Source organism: Eptatretus burgeri, chromosome 7, assembly GCF_056783735.1.
Source record: "Eptatretus burgeri isolate ZD-2024b chromosome 7, Ebu_testis_v1, whole genome shotgun sequence".
Classification (NCBI taxonomy): domain Eukaryota; kingdom Metazoa; phylum Chordata; class Myxini; order Myxiniformes; family Myxinidae; genus Eptatretus; species Eptatretus burgeri.
This window is the reverse complement of record NC_140967.1, coordinates 60,513,558-60,528,639: the sequence shown is the minus strand read 5'-3', so window position 1 is coordinate 60,528,639 and position 15,082 is coordinate 60,513,558. Positions and strand designations below refer to the sequence as shown.

At 42.0% G+C, this 15,082-nt stretch overlaps 1 protein-coding gene across 2 annotated transcripts in view; it reads right to left on the bottom strand.

The window, feature by feature from the left end:
* ITFG1 (integrin alpha FG-GAP repeat containing 1) overlaps positions 1 to 15,082 on the bottom strand; it is a 207,443-nt gene that overhangs the window by 189,478 nt on the left and 2,883 nt on the right. Inside the window, exons 2-3 of one of the 2 annotated variants that reach the window (XM_085888711.1) lie at positions 13,495 to 13,567; positions 7,779 to 7,910 (exon numbers count right to left, since the gene is read on the bottom strand). In XM_085888711.1, coding sequence (XP_085744837.1) covers positions 7,779 to 7,910; positions 13,495 to 13,561 — 199 coding nt within the window. In that variant the 5' untranslated portion in view covers positions 13,562 to 13,567. Of the gene's footprint in view, positions 1 to 7,778; positions 7,916 to 13,494; positions 13,568 to 15,082 lie in introns of both variants that reach the window. The other variant, XM_085888710.1, reaches the window with a different exon arrangement.

The window sequence follows — 15,082 nt, the reverse complement described above, 5'->3', positions numbered from 1 at the left end:
CTACAGGCTACATGATACATGTAGCAAGTCACAGATCTGTTCTGGCCTGACCTGACAATAATCAAAGATCAGACTGTTTAAAAACAAGAAAGACTTGACATCAGAAGCAATGATGGATTCTATGACTTTGCTTGTAATTGGAAAAGAGCTCACTGGCCTATAGTTGGTAGGGTCTGTTTTTGTAACCTTGTTGTGGACAGAAGTGATGCTTCCTCATTTCCATGTCGAGGGGAGGTGGCCAAAGGAGTACAGACTGAATAGGGAAGATAGAGGGGAAGCAAAAACAGCAGATTTGAGAACGTGGGCACTCATGCCATCTCGGCCAGTCACCGAAGCAGGTCAAAGTCGGAGAGAGTGTTTTCCACCTTTTTGGGTGAGAAGGACACTGAGTTCAAGAGACAGTAGGTATGAGGGGTTAAGATGGGGACAGAACAGGATAGGCTGGTTCCACGAGATTTGGAGGCAAAAACAGAATTAGACATTCTGCCTTTTCTTGGTCAGTCTGCATTTATGCAATTGGAGGTGAGGGACAGAATGGAGGGGACGCATACACTAGAGACGGAGTTGGTTTAGATACAAATATGACTTGGAGGAAGGAGACTGGTTGGAGAGTACGGCCTTGTGGTTTGCAAGGTGGTGTTTCCTGGCATGCCTCAGGTTTGACACATGCTTATTGTGGGCCTTAATGCTAGGTTCCCACTGTCGTGCGATCCATTAGGAACGCCACGATTGGCCATTCGTAGCTGATCATGGAATTTCTCTGAAAGCTGTTCCCACTATCACGATGCGCGGCACGATTGAAATCGTGGTCTCACAGAGCGTGGTGTTTGTCGTGTCTAAGATCGATCCCGATCACCACGATTTGGAAGCACGATTTGATGCGATCTGTCGCGCTTTGTTACGATGCAATACGATCTGATACGATGATCCCGATTGACAATTGATCGTGTTGATCGTAGAAAAATTTTGCACCGTTCAAAAATTTTCTACGATTAACACGATTGCCACGACTGACCTCAAGATCTGATAAGATCTGATAGGATCACCACGATTAGTCCACGATCAAGACCACGATTTCAATCGTGCCGCACATGATAGTGGGAACCTAGCACAAGGAATGAACTAAAGTCACCTCTTTCAGCTGCTTGACTGCAACTGCCTCCCCCAGAAGATTCAGTGTCCATGGGTATAGAGGATGGATGGGAAATTCACAGATGAGATGGAATAATCTGGTGCCTGATAGAAAGTAGACTTTTATGAAAGTATTGCCAGGTAGAATCAACACCAGGTGCTGTGGAGATGGTGGTCCAGTCCTTTTTTGAGGACAGAATGAAGTTCCTGCCTGTTGGCCTACGTGCAAACAGTCATTTGGATCAACGTTTCATACACAAGCTCTTTTAGATTTATTTACGTACGATATATTTATTACATATGAAGCAGGAAAAAAAGGGGGGTCCAAAACAACAAAATTAAAATTGAGAAAAGGAAGACAAGGATGACACAACAAAAGCCATCCTTGAAGGATGATTGGAGAGAGAGGGGTTAGGGCGTTGTGGTGGAAGTGGGTAGAACAGGCAAAGTACGAGAGAATATTGTAAGGAGAAGACAAGGAAGGGGCATGCATCCTGCCAACTGGGGTGAGTGAAGGTGTTAAAATTCCACCATATTTGCAAAGACAAAATTTAATAAAACTTGCACAACATCATAACTTATATTATAAATTTGTTTGATGAACAGAACATATCCTTGCAAAAATAAAGTACACAGAATGTGAAACATTCGATGCTCACAAGTGCGAAGTACGGTATTAATCAAAATCGAGATGGCATTTACAACAAAAGACATCCTTGAACGTTGAAAGTCGTGGTGTTTTTGCACTCAAAGCCAAAAGCCTTATGTAACACCTTACACACACAAATAAATATCTGCACGGCATCGACCGAGTGTTGGACCCAAATCTTGATCCAACTCAAGCCTGGATAGAAAAAGCCGAGCTCTTTTTGTGCGTTGTTATTCAGCGATGCTACCTTTTCAAACAAGGGAACCTTTCATTGTGTGTTGGGGCCTTCTACATTTCACTTTAACGTGCTTACTTCTCAGCAGAGTTCATATCTCAATTTAAGAGAATCAATGCAAAGAAGAAGAAGAAAAAAATATATATTCATATTTCGAGAAAGAAAAATTTCAGGTCAAAAGCCATCAACAAAGTACAGTCTCTGGCACAGCTTCTTTGGTGAACACAACAAATGATCAGGCCTATTATAATGCAATGTCCGATGTTAAAATTAAATATTTACACGATCTTAAAAACATAAAAAGGAAATATTCACTGAAGGGGCAAAAAAGAGAAGAAAAAAGAAAAACCCTGAATCGTTTGAAACAAAATCACGTTGTAAATATATATATATATATATATATATATATATATATATATATATATATATATATATATATATATATATATATTTTTTTTTTTTTTTTTTTTTTTTTTTTTTGCCACCTCACAGCACTTCAATTCTCAGCCATTAGTTTGTGAGCATCTAGCTCGAAATTTTTCACCTGTAATGCTATCTTATCATCAGGAAACAATGTGCAATGTGCAATGTGCAAAGCCAGCAGGATTATAAGATGGGGACGAGAGATTTTACAATAGGTGCACCAATGGTAGCAATTCAATACAATGGCACTTTCAATCCCTGGTTGTACGAAATGGTTCACCCAAGCACCACAGCCATTTGTTATCCTCCAAACTGCAAATAATAGGCAACAAATGGCACTTGTCAACAAATTCTCTCAGCCAGAACACGCTGGGCACCAGCAACTTCGCCATGCAATTTGTGTTTCATCCCTGCCACATGGAACCCAATTGAAGTCACATTACTCCGCTGTCGACAAAGACGACAATTGGCAGCCCAGCATTGTCCAATAATAAACCCAACGTGAGGAGTTCTCAAATCCACATATTGCTCAAAAATACTACTATTCTTTTGCTCCGAGTTGGTGGTTTCTCATCCTGACCGCCTCCCTTTGCATCACCACCACCATCACATCACTCAACTCCCGAGAAACTCCTCAACGCAAAACTTCAAATACAATTCACGCACCAAAGCCTGGATTAAAATCTCATCACACTTCATGAGATTAAAACCACGTATACCAGTGGGCTGCAAAAGTATTCACCCCTTCCAATAATGTCGAAACAAAAAGTTTTTCCAAATGAACTTATTTATTCAGAACTGAAGAGATCAATCTAAACCCTGTAATAGTTGAAGGAGGTTTCATGTCAGGAATACCTGCAAAAAACATGTACAAATCAAAATTCACTGGTTGTAAAAGTATTCAACCCCTCAGGTCAGTACTTGGTGGAAGAACCTTTTGCAGCAATGACTGCTTCGAGTCTTTTAGGGTCGATCTCTGCCAGCTTTGCACAGTGAGATGGTGAGATCTTTACCCATTCTTCACAGGAAAATTGCTCGAGTTCTGACAAGTTTGATAGGGATCATCGATGGGCTGCAATTTTCAACAAGTCGAGCCATAAATGTTCAATTGGGTTAAACTCAAGACTGGACTGGGCCACTCAAGAACTTATTCAGCCACTCCCATGTGGCTTGAGCTTTGTGCTTCAGATGATCATTGTCCTGCTGAAATGTGAATCTCCTACCCAGTTTCAGATTCATGGCCAACTCAAGCAGGTTTACATCAAGGAGAATCCTGCACTTTGCACCGTTCATTGTCCCTTCTATCCTGACGAGCTTGCCAGCTTGCCTGATGAAAAGCAGGCCCATAACATGATGATGCCACCACCATGCTTGACAGTAGGGATGGTGTTGACTGGGTGATGTGCAGTGTTCGGCTTGCATTAGATGTAACATTTTGAATTTAGACCAAAAAGTTCCATTTTTTGTCTCGTTTGACCACAAAACTTTTCTTCACATGCCTGCAGTATCATTAAGATGCTTTTTCGCAAACTCCATATGAGCTTGGCGATGAGTCTTCTTCAGTAATGGCTTCTTTATTGGCACCTGTCCATCACGGCCAGCTTTGTGAAGGTAACGGAATATTGTTCATTGATGAACACCGATCCTCAACTCGAATATAGAGCCTTGCAGATCTTTCAAAGTCATTGTTGGATTATGCCTGGTGTTGGCTTAATGGTTAGGGTAGCTGGCTTAGGATCTTAGGGTCCCGAGTTTGAGCCCCATTGGTCGCTGAATTAACACCAGGTGGGATTGACTCAGCCTGTCATTCTTCAGAGGTCATCAAAATGAGTACCAGTGAACTGGTATAAGGGCACAGCATCAGGGTCATAGTCGTGCCACAACAAAATGATAGCTACCTGGCAGCCATGCTGACCTTAGCAAGCAAGCAAGAAGAAGATTGTTGGATTTACAGTGACATTCCGAACAAGTTTCCTGCTTGCCCAGCTGCTGAGTTTGGATGGGCAACCTGATCTGGGTAGAATCTGGGTAGTATGAAACATCTTTCACTCCTTAACGATGCATTTCAGCGTACTCAGGGAGAAAATGAGTGACTGAAATCTTCTATTAACCCTCTCATGAACACCGCTTCTCCACCACTTCATGTCTGACTTCTTTGGAAAGCTCATTGATCTTCATTTTTGCTTTGTTGGTTGTCCAAGTGAGTTGCACCCAAAAACTGCTTCGATAAATAGGGGAGATTAATTTTTAAGTTAAACCATTGATTGCATACAGATGAAACCTATTACACTTATTTTGCAACCTTTCAAACAAACAATGTTCTCATGAAGTGATCTGGGGTTAATTTGGCAAAGGGTTTGAATACTTATGCAACTGAGAATAATCTGATGTTCTCTGTTAATCGAAATTATTCACATTTAATCTGCATATTTTAGCTTCAACTCTTTGGAGTAGTTTGTGAAGAATATATATATATATATATAGTTTGATTTGAAAGCATGATGAAAAAAGCTCATGCAGCATCAAAATGTGAAAACTTTAGAGAGGGGTGAATACTTTTGCAGGCCACTCTAACCATCAATGGATCCAACAAGTCAATTCAAACCATCACGGTCCTCGTAGTTAATGCACTGTGAAGATTTTGCCAATGTTTTGAGAAGATTTGAAGTCACAATATGGTGTATCAAGAACAATGTCATAGAGCTCTAGCATAGACAAATTAAGATAAAATATACCCATATAAAACACAGTGTGTATTTGTGCGCTGTATTTGTCCCCGTTCATGAGGAAGATTTGAGTGGGGTTTTAAAGGCCAATCTTTTAACAAGACTGCGTGGTCACGAAGGTCTATTTTTCAGGATAAAAAACACAACTCAAAAAACATTTTTCATGAAAGAGTAATTACATCTTTGATATTGGAATTGTAGATGGTGGCTTGCAAACTGAGCCTCAAGGGCAGTGCACAGAAATGTTTTTTTTAAAATAACAATAAATACAAGGCACAGGGAGGTGGAATTCGCTGCACATGATGTGCAACACGCACAGAATAAAACGAGTGTTCATTTATGTCCATAGGGTGTCTCACAAGCCTGGTGTTGGCTTAATGGTAAGGTGGCTTGCTTAAGATCCTCGGGTCTTGAGTTCAAGCCTGTCGGGCTGTTGAATTAACACCAGGTAGGGTTGACGGAACCTATCATCCTTCTGAGGTTGGCAAAATGAGTACCAGTGCACTGGTAACAGGGGCACTGCATCAGTGGCGTAGCTGCACCCCCAGCTAATGATGCTACTCGCAGCCTTGTGCTGCACATGAAGGAGGATGATGTCCAATAAATAAACAAAATATAAGCATACCTGATGCTAGGCTGAGGCTTCAGACTTTGGCATGCTCACGAGGCTGTGCTGTCAAATGAAACGTCCCAGAAGATAAAGAAAATAGGGTAACATTTGGACATTTTAAATGCTTTTTCTTTTCTCCTGCTGTAAATTGACCAAAGGTGATCACTGAATCTCCTTGAAGTCGTCACTGAAGTCGTCCAGTCTCCTTGAATATATCAAATAAAATAATTCCAACCGGTCATTTTTGACAGGCTTATATACTTTAGTAAAGAAATAATACACAGCTGATAAACAGACACACCTGTGTATTATAAACAGGTGAATCAAAGGGAAAGACAAAGTAGGATGATGGAATCCCTCAACTCATGTTGAGGGACCTCTTAGCACTCGACAAAAGTGAGTTGGTGAGCGAGAAATTTGTAATTTGTTCAGGGTTCCGGCGATTACAGGACTACTCTTCATGAAATAGCACTGAGATCTTACACATCCACCAACTAATGCTAGCAGACAGGACATCCAGCTTAATATCAATATCAGGGGTGGTGCACTTTATGATGCAACAATCTGACAGGTTATAGTCATGTTGGTAATGAAACAGACTGGAGAGCTCAAATGCAATTGCACTTCCTCTTTGTTATCCTGTCACACCAATGAATGGACACTTTAAAACAACATAATTGATTTCGACATTTGCCAATTTCATAATTAATTTAAACTTCATTGTTCTCCAACAGAAACACACAGACCTGGTGGTGCCTTGTCAAGTCTGTCTCCGGGTATGCTCCCCCTACATCACCTCCCTCGCTTCAAATAGCACCACAGCCGACTCAGCTCATTCACTCTGGGTCAGTTTATGTCTGCCTGGAAGTTAGCCAACATTATTGCAATACCCAACAATGGTGCAAAAACAGATCCTCTTAACTTCAGGTCTATTAGCTTGCTTCCAATTATAAGCACGGTCTTGGAATCTATCATCGCAATTGACCTCAAATCCTTCCTTTTCTCCAACGGCCTGATCTCAGATCATCAGTTTGGTTTCAGACCAGGTCACTCTACCTTTGAGCCTCACCATCAGCCATGATCTTTCTTGGGCAGACCATGTTTCCAAGATGGCCTCCAAAGCCAGCTGCCGTCTGTGCATCCTCTGTCGTGCAAGGTGTTTCCTTGGCCAATATGAACTTTTGACAACCAACAAGGCCTTCAATTGCAGCTTGATGGAGCACTGCTCTCCCCTTTGGGCGAGTACCCCTGCCTCACAACTTTCCCTTCTTGATGCCGTGGAAAGCAAGGCGTCCCAGGATGAAGCCGAGTGTCTAGGCCTTGTACTCTCACATCACAGACAGGTTGGTGGCCTATTTGTATTCTCCCTCCTCATTTTTAGTCTTGTAACCCGTCTCTGTAGGGCACACACGTTCTGCCAGTAGCCAACTGCTCGTTAAATTCCCAAAATCCAGGTTCACTGCTCATCTCCACTTATTTGTTCCTTTTTTCTCTCACCTATGGAATCAACTTCTCCAGTCTGTTCAGTCTCCATTCTTTCTTCCAAGGCTTCAGGACAGCTATTCACCACCACTTCAGGTCATCCCTCATCCATACTCATGATTTCTTCTACCCCAAAATGACCCAATTCCCAAGCACTCCTTTTTTCCAGGGTATTGCGATTTCCCCCCCCCCCCTCTCCCTTGAGCCTCGTTTAATTTGTTAGTTGGAGGTTGATTTGTTCCTTTTCTGTTTCATCCACGCTTTCCCCTTCCTCTTCTTGCCGTTTCAGCTTGTGTGCATCTTGTTCACCCCTTATCCCCTCCATCCATGAAAAATAAATTTCACATTATCCACACCTTCCATAGCAAGTGCTCAATGCTGCTTATGTGAGAGTTTGTCACTTATTTTAATGTTTTTTTTTTATTTTCAAAGAGAAATTCACAACTAAAATAAATAACGTACCCTAAGTGGACAATGTGGACGATAACAAGTCACACAAATAGTCATCACATCAAGCCTTACCCAATGACAAACCATTGCCCCAACACACAAGAAGAATTTGACTTTCTGCATTGTCTTGAGGAGTGGCTGTGACCAATATATCCATGAAGGAGTCACCATCATAGTCTCCAGGAACAACACTGGTGACACGACCTTCCCTAGGCAAGGGGGGAGAGAGAGAGAGATCAAAATAAATTAACTTACAAAGGAAGAGGTCACTTGGCCTGTACTTCATCCAAAATTCACTGACTTAATGTACCTTGTATGGATTTACTTGTATATTTGATTCCCACAGTCAACATAATCAAACTAAATATCCACATCCCTTTTACCTACCTCATTTAATCTCCAAGCAAGAAATATAGCCAAGATATGAGAACACTATGGCCTATCATTTTCTAGAGTCCCAACATCGCAGCTACAATATCGATAAATGAAATGCAGATGCGAAAGCCAGATTTAAATGACTCTGTGGTGTAGTGGTTTGAACATGCGCTCTGAGTGCGAGAGGTCGGCGGTTCGAACAGTAGCAGAGACATACTGAGACTATAAAAATGGTACGCACTGCTTCCTCGTTGATGTTGAGCATTTTAAAAAGATACAGCAACCATAATGTTGACAATAATAGCGCAGGTCTGGTTAGCCTAATGGCCGCCTCCTGCACTGAAGCTCCTTGTAAAGGAATTCATATACTGTATATAGTATATATTTATTCCAAAGCACAGTGTATTTTGAGATGTAGTGCCCCCTGTCAGCAATGAAAAGGATTACAGTTTCAATCAAAACACCACAAGTGAAATTCAGGAGCAGGCAGTTAAGAGGTGAGGACACTTACGAATCGAGCTATCCTGCCATCCATCAGCCTGCAACATATGGCCTTCTGTGGAGATCTCTCAGAGTACAGGTGAATGTGTCACAGGCACCTCATGCGAATACAGCACTGACAGGACCAAATTGGACACAACCACATTTTAAAAGCTGGTTTTGATCTCCAATCTCTCGCTCATGACATCACTGCTCACCCAATGTTTCTCAAGTGAAATAAAGCCGTTGTTGGACTCTAACCTAAAATATGAGGGCGTGTTGAAAAGTAATGCCTCCTATTCTTCGATACTATGTTACGTGTCGACCACAGGGAACCAAAGCAAGTGCACCGGTAACTCGGAGGGTATCACCGTAGAAAATGAAAATAAAAGGCACCGATGTGCCCATAGTGGTGTTTTAAGGGTGAAACCAACATACAGACAAGCGACAGAAGGGTAACTTCATAAGGAATATTTATTAATCCCTTCTGTCTACCTGAAGCACAACAATGCCAACTAAATGTAACAATGACTTTCCCAAGAATCCCTGAATTAAATAAGTACAAACATCACAGACAACAATGCAGCTACGAGATAACTCGCAACTCTCGATGTGGCAACTTACCTCAATCAAGCAGTTCATACAGCAAACCCAGCGGGTTATAAATGAGTGAAAGGCCGACGGTGAGCACAGTTGAAAGGATCTAGTCCAGAAGGTGCACACGGGATGAAGCCAACTGGACAGTCACATTTTATAAGTCCTCAAAAGCTGAAGTCCTTGTATCAACAAAACATAGAGAACAACCCCAGTCCACAGGTAAAGTTTTGTCACAGATGATGAAGACGGAAACTCGAAGGTGTAAAGGACGATGTGTTACTTGACGGACAAGAGGGGTTGGAGGGATTAATAGGCTCCGAGGGTATACACCGCTCAACCAGCCGAGTGCCTTCTCGAAAATGGCACGTAAATCACCTGATATATATATATATATATATATATATATTTTTTTTTTGTCTACATTGTCAAGGCTCGTATGAGAGCGAACACACAATGCACAGCTGGGTGTGTGCTGCCGCTCGCCACAGGGCAATCTCCCTTACCTGTGGCTAATATTTTAAACCACCAATTAGCCACTGTGGCTAATCCATGTTTTAGTAGTTTTTTTTTTTTACCAGTTTTAGACGAATTTTGGGTGATTTTAGCACAGAATTCAACCTTCGTTGAGACGGCCGCCATGTTGTACGTTTTGATTACGGGAATCTCGCATGATTTCGTACAATTTTATATATACTAACTTTAGTAGTTTTAAACTAGTTTCTAGTAAAAAAAAAAATCGACCGAAATTACGCATGATTCCCATGATTCTCGTCTCAAAATTTTATTTTAATTTTTTTGAAAAAAATTTTTTTTTCCGGAATGATTCTGCATGATTCAGCGCTACTCGGCGCTACATGCTTTGTTGGGTCAGTGGTTGCCAGGTGAGTTTTGACACAATCAGTAGTAGTACGAGTTTGTTTGGATGAGTGAGTTTGATGGGTGACTTTGGTTGGTTGGATGAGTGAAGTTGATGGGTGAGATTGGTTGTATGAGTGAGTTTGATGTGTGAGATTGGTTGGATGAGTGAAGTTGTTGGGTGAGATTGGTTGGATGAGTGAGTTTGACTGGCATGAGGTTGGTCCAATCCTGGTCCATAACCACCCCCATCCCCCACTACCACCTACTAAAGGCACAACGACCATACCCCCCCCCCTGCACACACACACACACACACACACACACACACACACACACACACACACACACACACACACACACACACACACACACACACACACACACACACACACACACAATCACCACCTCCCCTGATGGTCGTTCATTCAACCAATCTCACACGTCAAACTCACTCATCCAACCAATCTGAACAATCCAACTCACTCATCCAACCAACCTCACCCATCAAACTCACACATCCGCCTTAAAATTAACCTATTTCATATTGCTAAAAAAAAAATTTGAATAAAATATGTGGCTATTTCCTTTCTCCTGTGGCTAATCATTCTAAACCTGGATTAGCCACAGTGGCCAAATCCTTTTGAAAGGCAGAGCACACTCAGCACAGCAAGGGGGGCATGAGACAAGAGGGCTGGGAGAGGGAAGGACAAAACAGTGGGGAACAGAGACATTAGGAGATCTGTGGAAGGGAGAGGTATGGGGCGGGGAACATGGGGAATACAAGATGGACATTACAGGGACTTTCAGGAATGAAAGCAGAGAATTTGAAGGGGGTGGGTTTGGGGTGGATTAACGTGGGTAGAAAAGATCATGGTTTTGGATGAGGGAAGATAAGAGGTGATGGTGAACAGCTGTTTTGAAGGCCTGGAGGGAAGAATTGGATTGAAGAGAGTGTGGGAGTTTATTCCAAAGGTGGGAAACAAGAGGAATGAAAGAGTGATGGTGAGCATCACCAAGAGGAATGAAAGAGTGATTCGTGATTTTGGTAGTTTCACCAGAAGGGGGTTGCTGGCGGACCTTGAGCGCCATGTGGAAATATGGGGGAGGGGGGTACATATCGTAGGCAGAGCGAGGGGGTGAGACTGGAAAGGAGACAGTAGAAGACAGAAAGACCACCAACCTGCCTGCTGTGAGAGAGTGAGAGGGCCAAGGATTCAGCCTCGCCGCTGGAGATACCAAAGATCCTAAATGCCTTGGTTCCCACAGCGTGAAACCGAGAAAGGTGAGAGGCAGGAGAACCAGCCCAGAGGGGAGAGCAGTACTCCATCACGCTGCGGACGAAAGCTTTGTATATGGTCAGGAACTCAGGTGGGGCGAGGAAGGACTTTGCACGACGGAGGATTCCCAGTTGGTGACTGGCTTTGGAGGCCAGGTTGGAAATGTGGCTTTCCCAGGAAGGAAATGACACCAATGAGGAAATACAAGAAGCAGCTTTGAAATTCTCACCAAGTGGGTGGGGCGAACCCCCAATAGAATCAAATTTTCATGATTCTGGCATTACATGTCCCAGTGCTACATTAGTCAAGATGGCAGAGGGCAACACGTCATTGTCAGTGCAGCTGTGAAGCGTGAAGTGCTGAAGATGGGAGTTGGGATGACTGGACACGACTGGAGATGAGAGTTTGGTGCACCATTATGATCCTGGAGAGCCAGAAATGATCAATGGAGTACCACCATAAAGGGTTACCAGCCCCAACTTAGCTCTGTCAGATTTTCATCTCTTCCTCAAACTTAAGGAACACCTTCGTGGAAAACATTTTTAGCTAACCTGGACTTTAATCAGGTGGGCTTACGTGATTGAGTGGTGTCCATAGATGATTGAGTCAGTCAGTCAGTCAGTCAGTCAGTCAGTCAGTCAGTCAACACTTCTGTCATTATCACTTGAACCAAACAAACAATTTTGATGAAACTTGGCCACAAGCTTCTTATCTGCTGCCTAACAAAGGCAAATTGACAGCATGAAAATCTGCACTCATTATTGACCGCATCAAAAGGGTCCGGGGGGGGGGGGGGTTGTACCCACCCACCCCGCAAAAAAAGAAATTGGCTTTGGCTCTCTTCTCCAAAACTGCACAAACGATTTTGATAAAACTTGAACAAAACCTTCATCACCCGTGATGTACCAAAGTGTATCGGCCTCATCAAATCTGCGCTTCCTGAGGGGGGGGGGGTCTATTGGAGGGTGGAGTGAGGGGGGGTCTATTGGAGGGTGGAGTGTTTGACCCCCCCCCCCACAAAATAGGTATTTGCTCCCTTATCCAAAACTACACACAAGATTTAAATGCAACTTGACCACAACTTTCATCACCCATGATGCACCAAAGTGTATTGACTGCACGCATCAAAGTCTACGCTCATGACAGAGGTCTGTGGGGGAGGGGAGGGCGTTTAAACCACCCAAATAGGTATTTGCTCTCTTCTCCAAAACTACACACACAATTTCAATGAAACTTGACCACAACTTTCATCACCCGTAATGTACCAAAGTTTGTTCACGGTATTAATAAATCAATAAATAAATAAGGGTCTAAGGAGGTCTGCGGGGGGTTTGAGTGTTGCTCCTGATCCAGGTGAGCTTCTGGACACGCGGTCCTATTATTCTTCCGACAATATCAAGGCTGCTGTTAAGCACTGGTTAAATCAGGGGGATGAACATTTTTATTGTGACAGCATCACAAAACTACTTGAACATTGGCAGAAATGTGTGGACCCCAGTGGTGACTATGTTGAGAAATAAATGTGCACCATGATAGAATAAGATCAGTGTTAGTATCTGTATGTTTCATTCAAATATATTTTCCTGTTTTGGAAAAAAATAATAGGAGGCATTACTTTTCAACATCCTCTTGTTCAATATTGCTCGACAACAATAGTTTTTTTGTTTTGTTTTTAATATTAAAAGCATCCCAGACTTCAATTTATTGCTTCATTTCTTCTGAATCATATGTGCAAATGTCACCGTAAGCAAACTGAATCCTCAGTCTGGAACCTGTCGCATGGCTTTGTGAGAACACACCGATCCGGCATCAATTCAGTCTGTAGCCCATAATCTCCCCCAACTTGCAAATATTCATCTGACATTGTATTGAATTTAGGGGGACTATTAATATTCCTTAATAACAGAACTTTCACCTTATTACTGCTTATATATATGTAGCAGAAAACTCATATGATCCTGAAAACTTCAGCAGTGAAAATCTAAGTGACAATTAATGTAATCAATGACTTTTCTCTCGGGTGGCATTAAAATATGCAGCTATTAATCAGGTTAATGGCTAACCTCAAATTCGCAGAGATAGATTGCTGCTATAGACATGTAAAAGAAAAAAAAACTCAATTGAAAACATTATTACAGCACTCCTACAGCGACAACAATGTGGGAAAACAAGTTACATGAACGTGGAATACAGGTACTTACGGTACATCGATTGTGAAGCTTTTGACAAAATATGGCTGAGATTCTCCACCCAAGAGCAATTCCACATTGTGCTCTGCAAGGACAGTCACAGACAACGATAACGGCAGAAATATTCAAACAAACAACAACCGTCAAGGAGACATCAAAACAGACATTTGTACACTTTTTCAGGCACGATGGTCATCAATCAATCAATCAATCAATCAATTAAATGCAGTGCATAGGTGGGATAAAAAATTGGGGTCACATCAACGTATGCCAGATCACAGAAACATCTCATGTTCATTAAAAGTGGATCTTCAAAATGCAAAAATATTGTAACAATTTGTTCTCCTTCCAATCGGTGTAACAGTGCCCACAATAACAAGTAGCTCAACAATGTATAAGCAATGACAGATACCTTAATCATGCCACACCTCAAATACTGATGTGCCAAAGAAAGAGAATGAGGCAGGAGAATGAGACAGCTATTCAACTTCAATACAGACTTGAACAGGATGCAGCTCAAGCAAAAGAATGAGAGGCTGATCAGCATCAACACAGACTTGCACAGGATGCAGAAAGAAAGGAATGAATGAGGCAGAGGAATGAGACGGATATTCAACTTCAACACAGACTTGCACAGGATGCAGCAAGAAAAATAATGAGGCAGGAGAACAAGACGGCTGATGAACTTCAACACAGACTTGCACAGGATGCTGAGCAATGAAAACTTTGGAGGGTAATGCCTGCTCAACAAACATATACAACAGCATCCGCAATGAATCGGATGAAGTATGTGATAATATTGTCCAAGAGAATAATTTGAGGTCCTATCACTCCTATGACCTCACCATGCATGTACTGTTCTGCGAAACATTTCACACATGAATCAACAGGGAAAGGGGATGGATTTACACTGCATTGCTCCAAGAGGAAAGTTCAATTACCTCCACTAATTTCCGTATCTGCACGACTGCAACAACTTTATTAAGGTAATGATGGAAAATATTGCAACTTCCGAGACAATATCTGAAGTTGCAATTTCAGCTTTGCTACAAACACAGCCATTTTAGATATCTGGGATTCATAAACAAACTGTACTTCACATGTGCATGGACATGTATTCACAGGTAATGTGAAGTAAATAAATTGTGTACATTATACATAATTTCTGGATCTGATGAATTGCCAGTCACCATTTTGGCCATCCAACTCAAGATGTCCAAATGTCATTTGTATCTTTACTGGTGGATTTCCCACGGGCACCCCACTAGTCTATATAATCGGCTATGCCGTCTGGCTGTCTGTCCCTCGCTGAAACACGGAAATGTTACTCGGGTTGGGGGAGGGGGGAGCGTGGTGGAGAAAAAAAATTAAATAAAAAATGCTCCAATTCAATTCAAACCGATAGGAAAATTATAATTTTTTTCAATCAGGCAAAAAAAAAAATTGAACCCAGGCAGTGGATAAGCAACAGACTGCTTCCTCGATCACTCCTAAAAAAATAAAATAAAAATCTTTCCCGTTAAGAAACATATAAACCTCCCATTTTTGAGCTCTTCCAACCAGCGCAAGAATAAAAGGCTTCCGTAAAAAAAAAAAAAAA